The sequence below is a fragment of the Rhinopithecus bieti genome, unplaced genomic scaffold (genome assembly GCF_001698545.2).
Source record: "Rhinopithecus bieti isolate Rb0 unplaced genomic scaffold, ASM169854v2 scaffold_36840, whole genome shotgun sequence".
Classification (NCBI taxonomy): domain Eukaryota; kingdom Metazoa; phylum Chordata; class Mammalia; order Primates; family Cercopithecidae; genus Rhinopithecus; species Rhinopithecus bieti.
In genome coordinates, this window is record NW_016816502.1 from 1,231,052 (window position 1) to 1,255,828 (window position 24,777).

The following is a 24,777-nucleotide window of genomic DNA, read 5'->3' on the forward strand; positions in this document are numbered from 1 at the left end:
GAACCAAGATCACGCCACTGCACTCCAGCCTGGGTGACTCAGTGAGACTCCATCTCAAAAAAGAAAAGAAAACCTAACCTACTAAAACTAGTTAGGAATAGTAAGAGTCTATGGCATTTGAGTCATGACCAATTTCCTTACCCTTCCATATTCAGAGTGATGGGAACCCTACTCCAGGTAGAAACGGTCAAGAACACAAGGCTCCCTCTGCCCTCACCTCCCAACTAGAGGGCTGCAGTATCTTCCCATCAGGACAGCATGTCTCCATTTCTCCTCCTTCCTCATCTAACTGTTGCAAAGGCTAAGTTCTGGGTGGTGTAGCCGAAAGGTGGGAGCCCCCTTCTTCCACCCAGCCCTCACTCGTGGGAAACAGAATCTACTGAGAATACTGGGTCCAATCCCCCTCACTCCAGCCCATTCATACAGCAAAGGTTCCATGCCAGCACAGGCAAGCCTAGAATAGCAAGGGCTATAGAACAGAAATTAAAGAAATTGAGTACAGAACAACAATAGAGAGAATTAATAAACCTGAAAGTTGGTTCTTTTAAAAGAACAACAAAGTTGACAAACCTTTAGCTAGATTGACCAAGAAAAAGAGAGAAGGCTCAAATGAAAGAGGAAATGTTACTATTAATGTTACAAAATAATAATGATTATAAAGGAATATTGTGAACAACTGTACACCAACCAGATAACAGACAAAACGAACAAATTTCTAAAAAGACATAAACTACTAACACTGAATCAAGAAGAAACAAAAAATCTGAACAGACCTCTAACAAGTAAAGAAATTGGATTTGTGGTGGGCACAGTGGTTCACACCTGTAACCCCAGCACTTTGAGAGTCTGAGGTGGGAGGATCACTTGAGCCCAAGAGTTTGAGACCAGTCCAGGCAACACAGCGAGGCCCCATCTCTACAAAACAAAAAATACATAATTAGCTGGGCATGGTGACATACACTTGTAGTCCCAGGTACTCAGGAGGCTGAGACAGGAGGATTGCTTGAGCCTAGGAGGTCAAGGCTGCAGTGAGTCATGATCATGCCACTGCACTGTAGCCTAGGTGACAGAGGGAGACCCTGTCTAAAGGGGGGAAGAAAAGAAATTGAATTTGTAACAAAACAATTATCCACAAAGAAAAGCCTAGGCCCAGATGGCTTTATTGGTGAATTCTATAAAATGTTTAAAGAATTAATGCCAATTCTTCACAAACTCTTCCAGGAAACAGAAGAGAATAACTCCTGATTTATTCTATGAGGCCAGTATTACTCTGATAACAAAACCTACACAACAAGAAATGAAAACTATACCAAGATCTCTTATGAACATAAATGTAAAAATTCTACAGAGATACTAGCAAACCAAAACCTCTATCTGATAAAGCACATCTGGCCAGGCGCGGTGGCTCATGCCTGTAATCCCAGCACTTTGGGAGGCCGAGGTGGGTGGATCACGAGGTCAGGGGGTCGAGACCAGCCTGACCAACATGGTGAAACCCCATCTCTACTAAAATACAAAAATTAGCTTGGCGTGGTGGTGGGCGCCTGTAATCCCAGCTACTCAGGGGGTTGAGGGAGAAGAATTGCTTGAACCCAGGAGGCGGAGGTTGCAGTGAGCCAAGATCATGCCATTGCACTCCAGCCTGGGCAAAAGAGTAAGACTCCATCTGAAAAAAAAAAAAAGAAAAGAAAAGGACATCTACAAAAAACCCACAAGTAACATCACAATTAATGGTAAATGACTGAATGTTTTCTTGTTAAGATCCAGAACAAAACAAAGATGTCTACTGTTGCCATTTGTTTTTCCTCCCAGGCAGGAGTGCAATGGCTCGATCTTGGGTCACTGCAACCTCTGCCTCCCAGGTACAAGCAATTCTCCCATCACAGCCTCCCAAATAGCTGGGATTACAGGTGTGCACCACCACGCCCGGCTAATTTTTGTATGTTTAGTGGAGATGGGGTTCACCATGTTGGCCAGGCTGGCCTCGAACTCATGACCTTAAGTGATCCACCCACCTCGACTTCCCAAAGTGCTGGGATTACAGGCATGAGCTACCGTGCCCAGCCCACTGTTGCCACTTCTATTCAATATTGTACTGGAGGTTAATTTTAACCAGGGTAATTAGACAAGTAAATGAAAATGCATTCAGACTGGAAAGGAAAGAAGTAAAACTCTCTATTTGCAGATCACATAATCTTGTGTGTGGAAAATCCTAAGGAATTCACTAAACAACTATTAGCACTAGTAAATGAGCTCTACAAGGTTGCAGGGTACAAGATCAATAAACGAAAACAACTGAACATCTATCTACACAGTAGCAGTGAGCAAAAGAAAATAAAATTAAGGGAAAATTCCACTTACAATGGAATCAAAAAGAATAATGTACTTAGAAATAAATTTAACAACTTATATTCTGAAAACTGCAAAACATTGTTGAAAGACATGAAGGAAAGCTGGGCAAAGTGGCTCTTTGTAATCTCAGCACTTTGGGAGGCCGAGGTGGGAAGATCACTTGAGCCCAGGAGTTCGAGACCAGCCTGGTCAACATAGTGAGACCTTGTCTCTACAACACAATACAAACAATTAGCCAGCCATGGTGGTGAGTACCTGTAGTCCTAGCTATTCAGGAGCCTTACGCGGAAGGATCACTTGAGCCCAGCAGTTTGAGGCTTCAATGAGCTACTCCACTAAACCTGCCTGAGTGACAAAGCAAGACTCTGTCTCTTAAAATTTTTTTAAGGGATACAAACATAAAATTAAAGACATAAGTGAAAACTATAGTCTTACATTTGAATTGGAAATATCAGTATAAATTATACCAGTATAAATAACAGTATAAGTTTCCTCTTAAAAATACATGTTTTATAAGCTATGTTCACTAAAAGTCTTAGAAGCAATGACAACACAGCTGTAATGAGCTCCCCTAGAGTCCAGGTTGCAATCTCTAAATACCATATCCTGATAAAAAGAACCAGAACTCCTGGAGAAAAAGGCTGATTCCAAGTTTAGAGAAGGAAATATCTCAGATGAATCCAGGGCATCTTGTTACACCAGTCTCATTTCTATGTGTTTCACATATGTAAGCTCATTTAATCTTTATTTTATAGTTGAGAAAACTGAGGCTTAGATTGCCCAAGGTCATATAGATACAAAGTGACAGAAAACAGATACAAATCCAGGCTTCAGAGCCAGCACTTGAAAAGTTACTCAACTTTACTAGTAATCAGAGAATGCATATTAAAACAAGGAGGCAACTTTACCTTCTTATTAGATGGGCAAAAGTTAGTATCTGATAAAACGAAATTTTAGTGAGCACTTGAGGATAGACGAACTCTTGCACATTGCTAGCGGAAACAATGTTTTTTATACCCTCTTTTGGATAGCAATTTCACCATACCTCATACATTTGAAGATGTACATACCGCATGCCCAGACGTTCCAAATTCTAGACTAGAGAAATTCTGTATACAGCTAAACAAGGAGAAAATATATTAATATAAACACCCATATTCATTACAACCCAGATTTCAAACAAGTGGGAACAAGTGGAAGCAACTTCAGTATCCCTCATAAGGAAGTTAGATAAACAAATGTGGCTTATTTATAAATTCTATAAAACAATTCAAATGAATGAAACAGATCCACTGAAGAAACCTCAAAATGACATTGAGTGTAAAGTTTCATATGACAATGTACAGCTTGATACCACTTATTAAAATCTTAAAAGTGTACAAGGGTATGTTTCATTTATAAATTTATACATGTATTCTAAAAGTACCAGAAAATATGTAAATAGCCTACATTGACTTTAGGGGCAAATAAGGGCTATTTTCACCCTAACTGTAACATTTTGTTTACATTTTTAAAAAGAGATTTGAAGCAAATATGGCAAAATTTTAACAACTGTGGTATATTGATAATGACATGTAGACATGTCATGTTATTTTATATATATTTGAACTTTTATAATTAAAATATTAAAAAATCTAGCGTACTGAATTTTTATCTGATATCTGATATGAGGCACAATTTCCTCATTACTAAAAAGCAAACAAATAAAAAAGAGGGCCAGGTGCAGTGGCTCATGCCTGTAATCCCAGCACTTTGGGACACCGAGGCAGGAGGATCACTTGAGGCCAGGAGTTCTAGGCTGCAGTGAGCAATGATCGCACCACCGTACTCCAGCCTGGGTGACAGAAAGAGACACTCTTAAAAACAAACAAACAAACAAACAAACAAACAAAAAGACTGAAGGCTACATTGAAGTGTGGTAACTTTGACGGGATCCAGAAACAGAAAATGGATATTAGTGAAATATTGGTGAAATCCAAATATAGTCCTAAGTTAGTTTAAGTATTCCTGTACTGTTAATTTCTTGGTTTTGAAAAACATACCCTGGATATAAGATGTTAATGTTAGTTGAAGTGGAGTAAAGGATATACAGGAACTCTCTATGCTATTTTTGCAACCTTTCTGTAAATCTAAGTTTATTTGAAAATGAGGAAGGTATAAAATCAAATTCCATATTTTTTATTTATTTTGAGACAGAGTCTCACTTTGTGACCCAGGCTGGAGTGCAGTTGTGTGATCTCAGCTCACTGCAGCCTTGACCTCCCAAGCAATCCTTCCACGTCAGCCTCCCAAGTAGCTGGGACTACAAGCATGAGCCACCACATTTGGCTATGTTTTTTATTTTTTATAGAGATGGGGTCTCACTACATTGCCCAGACTGGTCTCAAACTCCTGGGCTTGAGCAATCCTCCCACCTCAGCTCCCAAAGTGCTGGGATCAAAGGCATAAGCCACCACATCCAGTCCAAATTCCATATATTTTCTCTAAACATTTTTCTGTTTTCTTTTAATGGGAATTCAACTTTTCAAGGACAAGTTTTAAGAGCCTATATATTTGCCGAGTGCCTTTTTCATGTCCAGGGTGGCATTACCTGTAGGTACAATCACCGCACTTCCTAGTGATGGTAATTTTGATGTAAGGTAATAAAAGGGGTGTCATAAGAGCATCTGAAGCAGAGCTAACTAGTGTGGAAGAGTAATCTTTGAGACCAATATGTTCTCAACCTGCTACGTGCAAAACGTTTTTTAGCGGAAGCTAAATAGCAAAATATGATGCACAGTCCTATAAATTTTGAGAAGCCATTTGGAAGGCAAAACTTTGGAAAGGTAAAAGTATAATTTGAGATCTAAAAATAGCTAGTGATCCTAGGATGGTAGGTGACTTTCAGCCAAGCCAAATATCAATATGAAGGCTATGATTTCTTTTTGTTTTCAGTGAGGAAGGTCCTTCAACCTATCAAAGCTCTATTGGTTTTGCAGCTCACAAAGTCAGTGGTATCTTATTTGCATAGAGTATTTCTAATTTTTCAAAGTGATTTTACCATCATTGGACTTCACTGTATGAGGCAGGTGGGTGTTTTGTTTTCCTCAAGTGAAATGAATGAAGCTCAAGGAGGTTTTGGGATACAAGACTATGGAACTAGTTAGTGCCAGAGCTGGAACCAGAACTCAAGGCCCTTTTCAATACTTCTCAAAGTTTTGTTTGCAGATAGATCACCTGAGAATCCTGTGAAAATGCAGATTCTGATTCAGTGGGCCTTTGGTGGGGTGTCTGAGACACTGCATTTCTATCAGGCTTCCAGGTTACTGTTGGTCCCCAAACTACACTCTGAGTAATAGATAAGATCAGGCTGAGTTTTTGTTTTTGTTTGAGTTTTGTTGTTGCTGTTGTTTTGTTTTTGACAGGTTCTGGCTCCACTGCCCAGGCTGGAGTGTAGTGGTGTGATCTCAGCTCATTGCTATCTCTGCCTCCAGGGCTCAAGCAATCCTCCCATCTCAGCCTCCTGAGTAGCTGGGACCACAGGCACACGCTACCAAGCCCAGCTAATATTTGTATTTTTTGTAGAGACACGGTTTCACCATATTGCCCAGGCTGGTCTTGAACTCCTGAACTCAAGCAACCCGCCTGCCTTGGCCTCCCCAAGTGCTAGGAGTATAGGCTTGAGCCACCGCGCCTGGACAAAACCAGGCTGAGTATTAAATTCTGCTGGGTCAGTTTTCCCTGTGTATGTTTGGCAACATAGATGAATTTTATTGGGATGTTTACAAAAAGAAAGGAATCTGGCCTTGAAAAATATCTTTATACTATTCTCAAGCAAGAACAAACGACTTTCCGGGTGTTGTTCACTGTCTGTGGTACCTTTCTTCTCCACTTAATCCACGAGTAATTGACAGGCAGATTGTGCACTAGTAACTAGGGCTGGAGCTAGGCAGAAACATGCTTGGACACTCCCACTGTAAAATCAACTTTATGATTTAGGCTTTATCTGCAATTACAATCTATCTCAATCCCAGATGCATTTGTGCTTTGGGATCTGCAGTTGTGCGTTTATTGGTGCTGCATATGTCAAACAGAAAACAAAGTCGCAGCGTCTTGGTGGTTTACCCTGGTCTCATGGCACTTCTGGGTGCCAGAAGCTAGATGTGCTGTGAGTAGGGTGCTTTGTGTGACTCCATCGATGACATTTTCCCAAAAGGGTGCTGGAAGTCTCCTTTGCCCAATGTGAGACTTGGTTTGGCAACTACACCACATCCTAAATGATAGTCAAAATGGTGTGGACTTACTGTGGGGAACTCCTTTGTGAGGAGAGCAAGCTGTCTCTACTCAGGGGCTGGATTTGGTTTGGAGTCTACTCGCCTGGTTTGCATGGGTCTGGCACAGAGAAGGGTGCACTGGTGTGGTGTCCTTGTACCGTCCTATACCCTATGATGGGGCTGGGACAGAGGGCAGCTGACAGCCCACAAGCACCTGCTCTACCAGCAAGCATGGCTGTTTGACTCTTTCCTTATAACCAGACTGACCAGTGTGGTAAAGTGTCAACTTTCTTTAAGCGCTTTTTTGTTTTCTCAATGACACATTATGAACCATTCTCAAATATGACTGTTTAAGTACTTCCAAATATCAAGCCTATCCTGGAGGAGTTTGTTTAAAGGGTAAAGAAACTGAATTCTGGTGTTGAGCCCAGTCATCAACCAGAGGTGACCAGGCTTGGAAGTAGTTGGGATGACTGTTATACCAGGGTTAGAGGATTTTACAAAAAGACCGGCTTCTTAAAGATTATCCTGATATAAGGCATTCATCGATCTTTTTCACTTTATCACTCAACTAGTATGTTGAACTCCCACTATATGTGTAAAGCTCTGTACTAGCCAAGGGAGTGATGGCAGTAGATGAAGAAATAAAGAAAAAATATAGCCTTTGTCCTTGAGTATTCCATGTCTGAGAAACTAAGAAACACACATAATAAACATGTAAACATAATAAATGCTAACTGGTCCAGAGCTGTATGTCCCAAAGACAGTCTTCCTGAATCCCATGGCAAGAGAAAGCTTTACAGGAGAGGTGAAATTAAAGCTGGAAAGGGTAGGTAGTATCTTAATGCAGGAAAAGTGGGCAAAACCACCTAAAGTACAAGGTATCTGCAAAATCAGGGCTAGAACAGTTCTATGGAGGGAAGCTGTGGAGGACAAGGCCGAAAGGTGGGTTGTGAAGCCTCCTGAAAAGCAAGGCAGAAAGAGTTATTTCTTCCCAACGGCAGTGGGAAGCCATCTGAGGCTAACAGATCTTCAGATTTTATCACCATGGAGAACTCACAGAGTTTCGTTAGATTAATACATAATCTTTGCAGGTAAAATGAGACATTACATTCTTAATATAAAAGTGTTTTAAATTTCTAAAAAAAAAAAAAAAAAAAAAGAGGAGACATGCTTAAAGCGTAATTCCTTGGCATTCAACATACTAAGTGACAATTTCATCATTACAAACCCAGTTTTCTAATCCTTGCTCTGTCACTGCTTTATTGGTGTCAGGAAGGACAGTATCTCTAGGCCGTATGTCCTCAAATGTAAAATAAAAGGGCCAATCAAGATCATTTCTAAAGCTCCTGAATCAATTATTTCAGTTCAAAATAAATTATTCTCATTCTCCTGTTTGGCAGGCTTTCTCCACAACACACTGTATTAGAAAATAAAAATGTTATTAGTCCATGTAATGATACTGTAATCAGTTTTAATAAATACACAGATTTGTTCTATCTGCATTGCAAAGTAGAAATATGCACATTGGAAAATATTCATTAAACCCTTTGATACAAAAAGTATCTCTGGAGAGCACATTACTTCATTTTCAGACTACTGGACTGCCTATTAAAATTTTATTTTGGACAGGTGCGGTGACTCTTGCCGGTCTTCTCAGCACTTTGGGAGGCTGAGACAGGAGGATCACTTGAGCCCAGGAGTTTAAGAGCAGCCTGGGCAACATAGAGAGACCCCACCTCTATTTTTTAAAAAATTAAAAACAAAACAAAATAATTTATTTTAGACTTTTCAACATCACAGATGAAAAATGTTTTATTTTTTATTTTTTAGATGGAGTTTCTGCTCTTGTTGCCCAGGCTGGAGAGCAATGGTACAATCTTGGCTCACTGCAACCTCCGCCTCCCAGGTTCAAGTGATTCTCCTGCCTCAGCCTCCCAAGTAGCTGGGATCACAGGCATGTGCCATCACACCCGGCTAATTTTGTATTTTTAGTAGAGATGGGGTTTCGCCATGTTGGCCAGGCTGGTCTCGAACTCCTGACTTCAGGTGATCCATCTGCCTTGGCTTCCCAAGGTGCTGGGATTACAGGAGTGAGCCACCGCGCCCGGCCCAGATGAAAACTTATTCAACAAAACTCTAGCAAAATAATTTTTAAAAATGTAACCTTGAATGTATCACAGTGGTAACATTACTGACCCTTGCATTTTTATGCTGTAGAGAGAGCACCGAAAGTAAATTTGTCACTAATTTTTTTTTTAATGCACCCATAAAAGGATGGATTCCTTTTTCCTTCTTTGAATTGGCAATTTTTAAAAAATTAAAGAACTTCTGTGAAAGCAGAAGCAAATAGCTCATGAAAACAGAAGTGTTCTAAGTGCAAGTTGTGCAATCATTCCTATTACCATAGGGTACAAGAAACTTTGGTTCGTTTGTGCTTTCCCCCAATTGGCTCTGTGATGGAAAAAAACAAAAAACAACAAAAATTTATCTGGTTTTACTTGTCCTTTGAAATACTTATTACGATTGTGGTTATGCTTTCATTTTATGTCTGTTCCTTCTCTACTGCTCTGAAAGATATTTCAGTGTCGGGACTATGTATTCACAGTTCCATACCTGGCATATAAGTTATTCATTGACTAAAATGCATGTTTTTGTTAATCTGCGAATTGAAGCAGTTGGACTAAATTTTCCATGTCCCTGCTATCTTTAGGTTTGTGATACATTTTAATTTACTTTAAATTACCTAAGCCTAGGCAGTTAATTTTTTCCCTTAATTTCTAGCCTTTTATTGCTCATTAATCCTCTTTCTAAATAAGGACATGTGTCCTAATTCAATTTGAAAATAAAGTAGTACAAGTAGCTAGTGTGGTACTAAGTATAGACAGGAAATGCTTCTCTGAGGGAGTGCCACAGAGTTTGCTGTTGCAGCCAACCAACTCCTACCTCTTGAAGTTAGGGTTTGCATCTAAAAAATAAATTTAAAAACTAAAAAGCCAGGTAAAGGCAAATCAAACTTAAAGACAATTTCCAAACGGAGAATCTGGTGTTCTAAGTTTTAGACAATAAAGCACAATAAAGTTTTGTCGGTGAACCTGCTACTGAGCCCAGGAACATAATCCAGCTCTACATGGTCGTCCTTTGTACCAACAGACTCTAGTAACTTCAGTGAGAAGAGTCATGGCCCTGCAGTTGACTATCCACATTTCTTTAATGTAAGTCAAAGCCCATTACAATGCATCCTGTTACAATGGAAATCTTATTTTTGGAAGTCCACTTAATTATTTTGAGCAACATTATATACAACCCAACAGATAAACAGATACAATAATTGACAACTTGTTGAAATGTTAGAGCTAAACCACAAAGAGTAACTGAGTAATGCTGTGCTCAACATTAGATGATCCATAAAATTCAACTGGCAAAGGGAGATCAAAGAATTGTGCTTTATCTTGAGCTTGAATTGGATGACAAGGAGATTAGGAAATCCTAACTGGAAAAATATTCAAATCATTGTGCTTTCTATATATCCAGTTATAAATCTTACATCTGTGCCTCTGCATACCATTTCTTTTAAGTACAATACTAAACCTTCTTTAAAATCATTTTCTACTAACTACAAAAGGTACACTCAGATAACTGTAAAATCATCTGCTTTTATAAGAAAAGCATCAAATATTCAGGGAACTTTATTTTTAAAGAATAAATCAAATAAGACACAGCTTTCATTTACCCAAACATGCATAATCCAACCTAAATATAAAATGCACTTAATTGGTAAATTACACATGAAATACAAAGGGAACGCAATTTTACATATGTAAAATGATTGCCAGTTATAGCAATTTAACAGTCAAATTTATCAGAACATTGTACATTAAAAAACAAAAACAACTTAAAGCCAATTATCTATAGTAAACCAAGGAAAATTCTGATATGGAATGGTTTGACTCAAAGCAAAGAATAAGGCACCTGCTATGAATTTAGCGCAACCATAAAACAGAATTAGTTAACCAAGATACTTGTTTCAAAAAGGGAAACAAGTACAGAAATTGATTAACTGGTGAGAAAGGCAAGTAACAATTTAGTTAAAAACCTGCCGGCCCAAGGTCAGTTGATTAATTTCTTATTCCAGAATAGTTAAGTTCCTGAAAGTCCTTAACCACTCCGCTCCCTTACTGTTCTCCACGTTTGAGGGTATCAGAAGCCCTCTATGAGGTTCACACTGTGTATAGACTAGGTAGCAGATTTCCCTTCTGTTCCTCTTAAAACAGCTTATTTTAAAAGAAATATCCTGAGGCAATTAACAAAGCAAACACAAGCAGCTTTCTTTCCAACGCATTAATACATAGACACTGCTCAGGTTTTTATTCACCAAGTTATGGCTAAGTATACAAACAGCCAGTACTTGCAGTTTTCAACAGTACTAGAAAACCCAAAACCTGCCCTATCACCCTCACCCTTACCATTAGTAAAACGTAAATCTGATCATTCATAACCTATAAAATCATATAACAAAGGGAAGACTAAAGACTGATCATTATGAGTAAATCCATTCAATTCCAGATGCCACTTTAGGCTGATGTGTCTAGTACCCTAACGGCATTTCAATCATTCATCTAGAAAAGCACTTCCAAACTAAGGATAACTTTGTAGTTGATGTGCCTTTTTTTGCTATTAAAAGTGCTATTTAACATGCTAAAATAAAATATCTTACGGCACATTGGACTCAACAGCATGTTCTAATGAGGAATCCAGGTTTAGTAGTATTTTCCCTAGAATTTTGTTTGGCATAGTAAACCCCTTTGATATATTAAAATAATTCTGGTGAAATCAATGTAACATAATCAATGTAACATAAACAAACCTTCCCTGATTGACTTCACTCCACCACGGCAGCTTTTAATGAAACCACAGTAACTGATTAAGTCAGAAAATGATTAAGTTTTTTCTATGGCATCTTGGGTTACTATACTCACTCATGCGAAATCCAAGGTAGTGTAATGGAAACAATATTGGTAAAATAGATGTTGTGGCTACAAGCATCTCCCTTTATATTAGACATTTAGAAGCTTTTAAAAAGTTTTAGATGCTAAAGGTTGTGGCAAAACTAGGCTATGCAGTTGTTCCATTTACAAGCACCTTATTACAGGACAGTTACATGACCCTATAAGGGAGTGTGCTTTCAGTTCAAAAGAGTAATAAAGTGCCTAGCTATATAAAAACCACAAGACTTCAAATTATAATTTAAGCTAACTGCATTTATACATTAGGGTTAACAAAATCTAGACCCTGTCTATGCAGACTTAGACTAATTGTTCATAGTGTTTTAATAACCACATAAAAAAACTTACTCTTAATTGACTGAATAAGTAGGGTCCACTACTGTATCTTAACAATCAAATTTTATTGCTTTATTCATGTGGTGTTTTTTGCAAGGCACTGTGGTATGGACTAGAAAACTTGGAATGACTCATGAAGAAATCTTGGAATGACACATGAAGCATGATAGGAAAGTCATTCTGAGGCAGGATGCTTTACTGAATTGTTTTCAACCAGGGTATCAAACATCAGGAATGAGTTCAAGTTAAAATTCACAGGAGAATGGAAACATCTTAAGGTCAGTCACTTCACATGCCCATCCTGATACTTTGAATAATCTGGAAAATTGCTGTAAAAAGAAAGAGCAAATATTAAAATAAGCTTTGAATAAAACAGGTCTGGTGACTAACAAACATTAATTAAGGTAGCTGTAGAATCCAAAGGTACTCTTACATTTGCAAATGGTACATAACTTCATCATAATAAGAAGTGAAGACAGGCCTATCTGAACAAATAAAACAATGAAATGTCCCTGAGTTATTTTTTTTAATCTTAGCTTCGCTGAATTTTATATCTAAGTATTACCAAGAGAACTTGCAGATAAGTAATCATTTTACAAAGAACTTAAAGCACCAAAGCAAACAGGTTTTTCCAGCATAGAAGTATTTTGGTTTATCCCTAAATAAGCATCCGTTTAAGGCCTGGCCTATAACACAAGCATGTTTCCTCATTCTCACAAAGCTGAAATTCAATAATCTTCAGGTTATATAAACTGCTTGGCTCTCAGCCATTTATCAGGAAAGTTTCCAATTGGTAACTGCAGAAGAAAGGCAAAGTGAAACGTTAAACAGAAATCTCAGTAACTTTAGAAAGTGGAAAACAAACTTCTACTTCAATATTAACAGCTTGCATATTAAGAAAATAAACGAAGAGAGGAAAGGCTTTTTTTTTGTAATCTATTTGCAAAGGCAAGTGTCTGTTACTCTGACAGCAGGCTGCCCTGACAATTTTTTTTAAACCATATGTCAAACGTTTCTTTTATTAACCTAAAAACTTTTGACTCACACATTAAAATGCCAATCAGGTACATTTCCTCTATAGTGAATCAATTTTTTGCAAAAGCTTTACTTTATAAAATATACTCAATTTTGACATTCAGACGTTAGATTCTGGTATATGTTAAATCAAGTGCTAACATCTGTATGTACATATTTATAGGTTCCTTTGCAAAGACTGATAATGGAGTTAAAAAACATTCTGAATTATCATTCCGTTAGGTTTTGTCCGGTCTTACATTTATTCCAAGTCTATCATTACCAAGGCCTGACCTCCTTTCTGGTCTCCTGTGAGTACAAATTAAGCTAGGAGAAGTTTCTGCAGCACCACTCTCTGTGCATATGTGGAACAAGTAATTTGGTTCAGATGAACTATGTGGAGTCCTCGGCAGGTGGGTTAAGAACTACGCAGGTAGGACTCACTACTGACCGGTCACCACGTCATCCCAAACCCTTTCAACCCAAGACTCTACCTGATGGGAGCCCGCAAGACACTTACCAGAGCCACAGACAACAAAAATGAAGAGAGCCAATAACCAGGGTCCTACAGATGCCTTCTCTTCGGGGGCATTTCTCTGCAAAAGCGAAAATCCACCATTTCAGATGCAGAGAAACCACTCGGACCCCAGGCTCCCACAGCCCCGGTGGCCGGCCCCCTCACCCACAGGTCTCCCCTTCGGTTCCCGAGCCCCTACAGTCTGGTGGCTCGCAGACTCGGGCCCCTACCCCTCCACGGCACCAGCCCACAGTCGGCCGGATCCGGCAGAAAACGCGACGCGGCCCCAGGGACCCCGGCTGCGGAACGCAGAGGGGCGCCCGCTCTTTACTTACCGAGGTCTTGGCGACGTTGCCGCGCTGGGTGATGTTCTTGCTGTGCTTCTCGTTGGCCATACGGATCCTCTGCTTGGCGACCATCTTCGCGGCGCCACCACCTGCCCCGGCCACCCCTCGGACTCGCTCGCTCGCCTGCCTCCTCTCGAGCCGCTGCGAGGCTCGGCTCGTGGCGCCCGCGCCGCCGGAGCGCCGAGGTTCTCAGGCCAGGCGCCGGCTACGGCCGCTGGGCCTGGGCGCGGAAAACGCGGGGGCTGAGCACAAGCCGGGCGCCGGTCGCCGGTCGCCGACTGACTGGCCAAGCCTGGTGGGTGCGCGGGAGGAAGATAACTGGCCGCCGGGTAGTTCTCGCACCGCAGTCGCCGCCGCTTAGGCCGCCGCGGGGAGCGCGGAGTGAAAGAGGAAGGAAACGCAACGCAACAACGGGAATGTGCAGCCCGCCGCCTCGATCTACTTTGGGTTCGGCTGCCAACGTCAGCACTAGGCGGGCTCCGCCCCGCGGAAGTGCGCGCCCCTCCTGCTAGAGAAGGAGGGCGAAAGCAGGCGCACCCGCCCCAGTCCAGCCCTCCCAAGTTCTGTCGAGCGTCGCCCCAGATCTGTGCTTGCGCGTTCGGGCGCCTTTTGCGCGTCACTCCGAAACCAGAAGTGATTGGCCCCGAGGCTGATGGCTCCGGAAACACCAGCTCGCTGTTTCCACGCAGGAGGAGACGTGTAGGGGCCGGGTTCGGCCCTCGTGAACTCTCACCCGAGCGGTTTCTCTTTCCGGGACAACATGGCGCCGTCCACGCCGCTCTTGACAGGTGAGTTCTGAAGAAGCAAGGGACTCTCTTTCTTCAGACTAGTGTCTTATTTTTGTCTTTGTCTTTGAGAACTACCCGAGGAGCCCGAAAGTCTGATCTGCCTTTTCTTGTGGCTTGCGGAAAGGCCAGACTATCTCTTGGCTTTCTTGATACAGCGTGGCAATCGGAAGTGAAGTCTCCGCCTCTGGGCTTTCGTATTCCCCCTCCCTTTCACTCATTCATCATTCTTGCCTGCGGATTCATCTTCTACAGGAATAGAAGAAGGGGGAGAAAAACAGAATGTGCTAGTTGAATTTGTGACACCTGGGTCTGCGATACTGGTGTTACACGGGCCCTTGTGAAGGCATTTAGCTCTACAGTAAGGACAAAGACAAACAGAGTTAGTCCACTAGAATGACCACGCACATTAAATACACCTGGACTTAAGTAATTCCAAATTCTAGCCTGCCTTCCTTAATGAGGTTTGTAGGACTGAATAGGGAGAGTGGAGCTGTAATGGAGGTTTCAAATGATGAAGGTGTGGTTGGAAGAGGTATAGCAGTGAGCATGATAGAGATATTATAGCAACATTTGATTTTGAAATGGTTATGAGCATATTAAAACATTAGAGGACTTTTGAAATTTTGAAGCTGAAGACAGAGTATGTAGTGTTGAAGAAGATAATAAACTTAGATTGGACAATGCTGGGGAAGTTGCTTTACTAGGGTGTGGCTAGGAGTATTTGCATATGAGTATTATGTAAGGGAAAGAGTTGGGAAGGAAAAGAAGGCTTTGGTTAAGTTCTGATAACTATATAGAAGGAAAAAAGTCATTAAGAGAAACGTTGTCTGCATTTGAGGGGGGAGGCTATTCCCTCCGTTTCCCCCCACCCCCTGAAAGGAACCTTAAGGGCCAGGCGCAGTGGCTCACGCCTGTAATCCCAGCACTTTGGGAGGCCGAGGTGGGCGGATCACGAGGTCAGGAGATCGAGACCACCCTCGCTAACATGGTGAAACCCCGTCTCTACTAAAAATACAAAAAAATTAGCCGGACGTGGTGGCGGGCGCCTGTAATCCCAGCTACGTGGGAGGCTGAGGCAGGACAATTGCTTGAACCCAGTAGGCGGAGGTTGCAATGAGCCGAGATCGTGCCACTGCACTCCAGCCTGGGCGACAGAGCGAGACTCTGTCTCAAAAAAAAAAAAAAAAAGGAACCTTAAAACATTTTTTCACTTTTTGCCAGTCTATATTTCTATTTCTACATTTTAAAATCTTTATTATTAAGCACCATGCCCACAGATACTCAGTCTGTCTTCTACAGTTTAGCCATCATTTCTCAAACGCTGGCTATAATGTGCTAGATAATATGTTAGGCAAAGACTGTTGGGCAACATAAATTTTTTTTCGGTTCGTAAAGGTAGCTTGTTATTCACAAATTTAAATACTAAATTCTTATTTGAACTCTAGTAAAAAAATACGACATTTTAACATCTGATAAATAACCCCTCCTTTAAAAATGCCTACAGTAGTTAGTTCCTCACTGCTTACAGGGTAGATTCCATCCCATGTAGCATAGGGTATGTAACCATTTATAATCCTTGAAGTGCTCTTGAGACTCATTTATTTCCTTGCTATCCCATCCTATTTTGTGCTCCATCAATACTGAACTGCTTGTGAGTACCTTTGAACAACCTGTTTCTTCAGTCTAGTACTATCCTATGCCTCTAGTTGATTTGGCAAACTCTTTATCATCTGTTGAAATTAAAATTCATTTTAGATATCGTTGCTCTGTGAAGCCTTTCCTCACTCTACCCAGATAGAGTCAGTCACTTCCTGGGCTATTTTTGTACCTTAAGTGTATTTGAAATTTTGTTTCACTTACTAAGTAGGATAATTAGACATTCACTTGCCTTTCTCCCCTGCTAGACTGTGAATCCTTCAATGTCAGGGACAGGGTCTTATTCATATCTGTCTTCTCAGTACTAGTGCAGTGCCTGGTAGACAATAGATACTCTAAATCAGGGGTCCCCAACCCCCCGGGCCAGACTGGTACCAGGCGAGCATTACCACTTGAGCTTCCCCTCCTGTCAGATCAGTGGGGGCATTAGAGCCTCATAAGAGCGCAAACCGTATTGTGAACTGTGCATACAAGAGATCTAGATTAGATTTATCTGTTTAGACTATCCTTCTCAATGAAGGATAGCCACTTTATAGTAAATTAACCAAGGATGACAATTGTCTTACAGTGTTTAAAATGAGGGAATTTGTAAAAGCTTAAATGTTGTCTGTTCAGTGTACTCTTGATATTCTCATATTCTTAGAGGCCCAGAGAGATTAAGTGGTCAGATTCACACTGCAGATTGGCAGGATTAGGATTATACTTACTCAGATTGCTCAACTCTGTGGTCCATTTTTCTTTCACTAGAACAAACTGTTTAATCTTTTAAGCATTCTCAATGTACATATTTCATTCAACAGTAGATTATTTTACTTCCAAGATCTTCTGTTAAATTTAGACTCATGGGATTTTAGAGCTATGAATAGCTTGCAGATTAGCCAGTAAATTTTGTTAACCCCAACTCTTAATTGGGAATGACAAGCCAAAGCAGGTGAAAAAGGGATTTGTTTTTAACCTAAAACCTCACTGCTGCTAGATCCAGATACTCACATGCTTCAGAAATCTGTTTTTCTTTCTTTTTTTTTTTTTTTTTGAGACAGAGTTTCACTTTTGTTGCCCAGGCTGGCGTGATCTTGGCTCACTGCAACCTCCACCTCCCAAGTTCAAGCAATTCTTGTGCCTCAGCCTCCCAAGTAGCTGGGATTACAGGCATGCACCACAACACCCAGCTAATTTTGTATTTTGGGTAGAGATGGGGTTTCACAGTGTTGGTCAGGTTGGTCTCGAACTCCTGTCCTCAGGTGATCCACTGGCCTCTGCCTCCCAAAGTGTTGGGATTACAGGCGTGGGCCACCACTGTCCAGAAATCTGTTTTTCTTCATCTCTAGGCTCTTGCTTTCCTCCAGATTAAATTCATCTTTAAACTGACATTCAACCAAACGCCCAGCTCCAAAGGAAAGAACACATTTTTGCCAGTAGTCTCAGCAAAAATCTCAAGGCTAACTGCCTTTGACTTTGCTTGGCTCATCTTTGTATCAGTCAACTTTTAATCATGTAGTCAGCACTAAATTATATTCTCACTCCTGGATACTCCTCAAAAGAAAATGAGAGCCTCCTAAAGAAGAGGAGCTGGGTGCTAGGCACATAAAACAGCAGTGTCCATTATATGAAATTCACATTGTCTAATCTGCTTGACCAGTTGAAGTCACAGAGATAATTTGTTCAAAATTGAGTCATTTTCCTAAACTAATACGTAGTTCAGTGAATGTAAGAGTTGGGAAAAGTATCATATTTTAAAGATGACTACACCCCTGCCATAGGATCCTTGTTTATTGAAGCCCTGTGTTTTTCTCTAACTCAGGCCTAGAGCAATAAATAGTATATGAGTGTCTAAAAAGGCTAGTAAGCTTTGAAAAAATTATGTAGATGTTTAATGTATTTCACACAGCTACTGTGTGAAACTCTGGCGTTTATTTGTTGTTTTAATGAAAAGAACTGCTTGCATTGTAGATTTTTCTTTCTGCTAGAACATATTGCCGATCCCATTTGATTGAAGAGGGAAATCTCTAAAACTGGGGAATCACATAAACTCAGAATACACTATATTGAGCTAACTTCACATCGTATTTAGTTTCACGTTCAGATACTTGTAATTAAAAAGGACTCCTTGTTAGAAAGTTACATGTAGAAAAAAATTGTTTCAGTATTGAAAGGTTTTTTAGTCCATATTTTGTTTTTATGTTCTGTTATGGACCTGATTTTGTGTTTTTTCTAATAAACTTTGTATCACAGCTTATCAAGAGTAAATTAATTAAATGGTGTATCCTTTTATAAAAATGTATATGAAACTACAAAGTAATTGAATCTAGCAAGGTATCTTAGAAATACAAAATGTCAGTTTGGGCGAGGTAGCTCATAGCTGTAATCCCAGCACTTTGGGAGGCTGAGGAAGGCAGATTGGATTGCTTGAGCTAAGGAGTTTGGACCAGCCTAGGCAATATAGCAAAACCTCGTCTCTGCAAGAAATACAAAACTTAACATGGCTTGGTGGTGTGTGACATGATCATGGTTCACTGTGGCCTTGACTTCCCAAGTCCAAGTGATCCTCCTGCCTCAGCCACTCGAGGAGCTGGGACTACAGGCATGTGCCACCATGGCCAGCTACTTTTTGTAGAGACAGCATCTTCCTGTGTTGCCCAGGCTGGTCTCGAGCTCCTGGTTTCAAGCCATCTTCGTGCCTTGGCCTCCCAAGGTGCTGGGATTACAGGTGTGAGCCACCACGCCTGGCCTGAGCCCTATTTTGTTTTCCAGCTTCGTCATCCTCTAGCCACATAGGCCTTCTTCCCATCCCCTTGATGCTCTGTCATGTTTCTTTCCATGGGGTTTTTGCACTTGTTACTGTTCTCTTTGTTTGTTAACTGCCATTGATCCTTTACATCTCAGGATACAAAACACTTTAAAGGATACTTTCCCTAACCTTCCATTTTTAGGTCAAAACTCTCTATTATACCCTCAGTGGTACCATATAGCTTTCCTTTGATGCTCTAAACACAGGTATACAGTTCCGTGTATTTGGCTAATTATTTGATTACTGTTTGCAAAGTTCAATGAGGTCAGAGACAAGGCTGATTTTCTTTCCTATTATATCGCCAATGTTCAACATAGGGCCTAGGAGGTAGTTTGTTCATTTTTTTCCCGCTAAGCATTTGTTGACCAAATGAATCTATTTATTTGGTTCAGCTTTAGAAGCATTTAATTCAACCATTTAAAAAAGTGTAGTCTAGGCTAGGCGCGGTGGCTCACACCTATAATCTCAGCACTTTGGGAGGCTAAGGAGGGAGGATTGCCTTAGCCTAGGAGTTCAAGATCAGCTGGGCAACAGTGAGACTCTGTTTCTACAAAATAAAACAAAACAAAAAGCCAGGCAAGGTGGCACATACCTGTAGTCCCAGCTACTTGGGAGACTGAGCCAGGAGCATCACTTAAGTCCAGGAGTTCGAGATTGCAGTGAGCCTTGATCGTGCCGGTGTACTCCAGCCTGGGTGACAGCAAGACCCTGTCTCAAAAACATAAATAAAATAAAATAATTTAAACATAGAACTAAGAAGTATGGTCTAGTTCTGTAGATGGTTATTTAATCTTGAACTTTGTTTCCACTTCATTTTTTAGGCTATTGCTGTCATTGGGGCCTTAGTAAATGAATATGTCTCATTCCACTTGTTCTCTTAGTTTGAGAAATTGTGAATATATTAATAATGCCTTATGTTTCTAAAAACTTTAAACATATACTTTTTTTTTTATTACTTTATGTAAAGCATACAGCTATCCTGTGTTCTGATATTTCCATTTTACAGATTAGGTCACAGATTCAGAGGTGGTAATGTATCCAAGATTCTACAGGCAGTTATAAATTTAGGTCAGCCTCTGAGTTCATGTCCTCTATACCACAAGACAACTGCCTTTCTTTCAGTGGTGACAAAGTTTCGAGTTTTTATTTAAAAAGTTACGTATTTCTCAGCAATTATATGATTTTATGTAACAGGGTAAGAAAATATGCCCTTTTGTTGCTAATGTTCTATAGTTCAATGAAATATTTAATGATTTCATTAATATTTTTACTAAAGCTATTTTTTTTTAAAAAAGACATTTGTGTTAACTGAGTCTTTATTAACAAAGTAATTGTGGTTCTTCTTATTTCTTTAGTCCGAGGATCAGAAGGACTGTACATGGTGAATGGACCACCACATTTTACAGAAAGCACAGTGTTTCCAAGGTATGGTTTATTTTGTTAAGTAATGTTATATGTTACAGGGAACATACAGTACAATCTAAAGTGTTTTGTTGGTGGTGTGTTTTGAACAAGAAAGGAAAAGAAGAGATGAATTCGTTTGTATTGTATAATATTGTATTGTATAATGTTAACCGAAGATGAAGAGAATACATATTCTCTATCAAGGAAAATGATCTTCAGATCTGAAAATAGTAACTTAAGCCTATCTATAAGGTAGGGGGAGCAATACTAAGAAAAAGTGTAGACACTAGTGTGACTGAATACGAGCCTTTAGTTTACAAGAGTTCTAAGGAATGAGAAAAACTTGCAAATTTGATAGCCAGATCGCTGCCAGTAATCTTAGTGAAATCATAATGAAAAAGATGTTAAAAGGGAGGACATATATATGCACATAGTATGTAGCTAGCTAGATATTTTTTTTTTCCCCAAAAGACAATGGACAAGTAAACCAAAACTAGTTAAAATGCTTATCTATAGGGGAGAGAGTTACAGGATGCAGGGGCTCATCTGTGAAAGAGCTTTGGTATAGTTTTGACTTTGGACCATATAATTGATTTAAATTTAAAAATTAAAGGCTGGGCGCGGCGGCCCATGTCTGTAATCCCAGCACTTTGGGAGGCTAGGCGGGCCAGATCACCTGAGGTCAGGAGTTTAAGGCCAACGTGGCGAAACCCCGTCTCTACTAAAAATACAAAAATTAGCCAGGCGTGGTGGCGGGTGCCTGTAGTCCCAGCTACTCTACTCAGGAGGCTGATGCAGGAGAATCGCTTGAAACCTAGAGGTGGAGGTTGCTGTGAGCCAAAATCGTGCCACTGCACTCCAGCCTAGGCAAAAAGGTGAGACTCGTCTCAAAAAAAAAAAAAATTAAAATAAAAATAAAACAATGGGAAACTAAAATAAGTAATTCTAGGTTTATATCAGGCTGGTGGCATAACCATATGAAAATGTGCAAAATTCTTTTTTTTGAGACTGAGTTTCGCTCTTGTTGCCCAGGCTAGAGTAAGGTGTGCAATCTCAGCTTACTGTGACCTCTGCCTCCCGGGTTCAAGTGATTCTCCTGCCTCAGCCTCCCAAGTAGGTGAGATTACAGGTGCCTGCCACCATACCTGGCTAATTTTTTTGTATTTGTAGTAGTGATGGAGTTTCACCATGTTAGCCAGGCTAGTCTCAAACTCCTGACCTCAGGTGATCCATGGGCCTTGTCCTCCCAAAGTGCTGGGATTACAGGCTTGAGCCACCATGCCAGCCTAATAGTTTTATTTTTAACTGAAAGTTGATATTGTCATTTAAATCTACTATAGGATAGAGTAAATTAATTGTATTAATGTCGTTAGGCACCAAGATTTTTCAGCATTAGAGTGAAAAGATGGACTTGCCTGTATCAATATGAACTCATGATTTCTTTTCATAAAACATTTGCATTTCCTAGTTCTGTCCAATGAAAAAGCCTGGAAGCAGCAATAACACAGTAGCAGTGAATACCCCAGCCTTACAGATTGTGATCTCTAAATACAGTTCTTCACTAAAAGGAATCACTTCCTTGGAGGTGGTCAACTCGAGGTCTGGGAGAGAAAATGTACAAGTTGTGGTAGGGACTTTTGTGCCAGAAAGCAAAGAAGCTATAAAAGACTTAATGAGATTTTGTTAAAGGGTCGTAGGAATCAACTTGAAGAGATTCACACCAACCTAAGAGGGGAACATTAAGAATTATGAATAGAAAGATAAAGCGTGTCAAGTATATAAATGCTCCCCCCAAAAAAACCCCCTCCATTTAAACCTTACTGGTCAGCATTGGTGGTTGATGGAGTCCTCACTCATTACTTTGAAAATTGATAAATAAAGGGAAGGAATCAAGCACTTATCTTGCCTTATACAAACTGTTTATCAGAGTAACCAAATGGTTGATGAGAAAAAGAGCTTTGTAGACGAATTCCAGTTAATAAATGCAGAATGGATGCTGGATCAGACAATTACCATTTTGTCATCCTCAAGAAATGAATCTAGGCCACTGGTCTCAAACTTTACCAAGCATCAGAATCATCTGAAAAGCTCATTAAAATCCAAATTACAGCTCTCTTTCCAAATGTTCTGATTCATTAGATCAGCGGTAGGGCCCAATAATTTGCATTTTTAACAAATTCCCCAGTGATACTGATGCTGCAAATCTGGGGACCCCACTTAAGAACCACTGATCTAGGCAGATGATCATCAAAAGATGCTGAAACCTATAGCTGAACTGTTTGATGACTGTTAATGGGGAACTTTATAATCAGGCTGTTATCATCTGACTCTACTGACCAGTGACTCTACCGTCACTACACCTGGCTAATTTTTATATTTTTAGTAGAGACAGGGTTTCGCCATGTTGCCCAGGCTGGTCTCGAACTCCTGACCTCAGGTGATCTGCCTGCCTCGACCTCCCAAACTGCTGGGATTACAGATGTGAGCCATTGCACCATGGGAAAAGAGATTTTAAAAATGTTTTGATATCTATAAACTGAGTGTAAGCTGTCATTATTGTGTGATTGCAGAAGCACAAATGTCATCTTCATTTGTGCCGATGAATTAATGCAAAGATAGTGTAAGGGATGTATTAGTCAGTTCTCAATGCATTTGTTGTTATTTTGCAATTCAGGAAGTTTTCATCTCATGTTGTGACTACACTAATGTACATCTACATGTGCACAGATACACATTTCTTTTTGGGTATTCATTATCACTGGGTGATGTATTCATAATAAACATCTTCAGTTCAGAGATACAGTACTTAGAGTTTTGATTACTTGATAGAATATTCCCAAGTAGTTAAGTGAGGAGCTTCTTATTGTTATACTTTCTATCTCTACACATGAGAAACTGATAGAAGGCCTACCATACAAACTTATTCACCCAAAAGGCTCTATTTTTTTTTAATCCATCTGTTAGTATGAAATCATTTTCCAGCTTACTTTACAATGTTTGTTAGCATTGCATTTTAACGTATTTTGGCAGATGAAAGTATTTTGGAATTTTCTTAAATTTGTGCAAGTTCTGAGTTATTAAATTGATAACGAAATGGTTGACTTTATAATCAGATTTTTTTGAAAAGTATTAATGCTTATTCATTTAAACTTTTTTTTTTGTCATTTTCAGGGAATCTGGGAAGAATTGCAAAGTCTGTACCTTTAGTAGGGATGGGACCTTGTTTGCCTGGGGCAATGGAGAAAAGTTAGTGTTCATTTACATAACATATTTTGTGTATCATGAATATAAACACAACTGGCATTATTTGAATAACAGATATTTGAGTGTCATTAATAAAATCCATCTTTTAATGTCATGATGTAGTGAGATATTACCTCTCGTTACACAGAATACCTTCAAAGTTGTTCGTTTCTATATATATATGCCATGACTTGCTTGAGTTATCTAGTTACCTAGAATTAAAAATTAATGTATGAAAACATAATTTAATGCTAAAGAAACTGAGAAGTTGTTTTAAATAGTGCTCTAAGTTATTGGTTGGAGTTTCTTAAATCTGCACTAACACCGAGAAAATAATTCTCTTTACTCATTTAATCCTAGATGTAGATACTCTTTATCTTTGCTGTTAAATTGCTAACAACTGCCTGCAGTTATTATTATTAATCTTATGTATATAAAAGTGTATGTTATTCAAAAGAATGTTTAGTATAATATATGTTACATAAAATACCAGTTTACAAAATTGGTCTTGCACAAAAAGTTATGTTGATTAAATGCTTCTATTTTGTTAAGAAAACCAGTGCTTTTTAATTTTTCAAGAGTTACTACAACATATTATTTCACAGACCATGCAAATGCCCAAATACTTGCTTGGCTTAAAGTTATTTACATTGTTTTAAACCACATATAATACTGTTAGGTTTTTCAAAAGGGAGAAAATGCATGCATTAGTTTGAAAAGCAAATTTTAAACGTTGTTCTTTACAATGGTAATGTATTCAGAAGTCTTTCAACTACCAGGTGAGATTGGATTAATAGTTGCTTATTAAAAATTGACTACTAAAGAGAACATGTTGAATTAGTTGATTCACCTTTTATGACTATAAGTAGCTGGCAGAATTAGCTTTTATAATTTTAAAAAATTGGTCTTTTATTCTTTTTCTTTTTTTTTTTTAATTTTAATAGAAACAGAGTCTTGTTATGTTGACCGGATTAGGCTCAAACTCCTGGGCCCAAGCAGTCCTCCTGCCTCGGCCTCCCGAAGTGTTGGGATTATAGGCGTTAGCCACTGTGCCTTTTTTTTTTTTTTTTTTT

General features: G+C 39.6%; 2 protein-coding genes across 2 annotated transcripts in view; one reads left to right on the forward strand and one right to left on the reverse strand.

Moving 5' to 3' along the window:
• Positions 1-9,797: 9,797 nt before the first annotated feature.
• SERP1 (stress associated endoplasmic reticulum protein 1) lies at positions 9,798-14,966 on the reverse strand. Its single transcript, XM_017854922.1, has 3 exons — positions 13,814-14,966; positions 13,482-13,557; positions 9,798-12,276 (listed from the first exon to the last, which is right to left on the reverse strand). The coding sequence occupies exons 1-3, from the start codon at positions 13,895-13,897 to the stop codon at positions 12,236-12,238; spliced, it is 201 nt and encodes a 66-aa protein (XP_017710411.1). The 5' UTR covers positions 13,898-14,966; the 3' UTR covers positions 9,798-12,235.
• EIF2A (eukaryotic translation initiation factor 2A) overlaps positions 14,477-24,777 on the forward strand; it is a 33,468-nt gene continuing 23,167 nt past the window's right edge. The window contains exons 1-3 of the mRNA XM_017854921.1: positions 14,477-14,613; positions 20,413-20,482; positions 23,633-23,707. Of these exons, the coding sequence (XP_017710410.1) occupies positions 14,586-14,613; positions 20,413-20,482; positions 23,633-23,707 (173 nt within the window). The 5' untranslated portion in view covers positions 14,477-14,585. The remainder of the gene's footprint in view (positions 14,614-20,412; positions 20,483-23,632; positions 23,708-24,777) is intronic.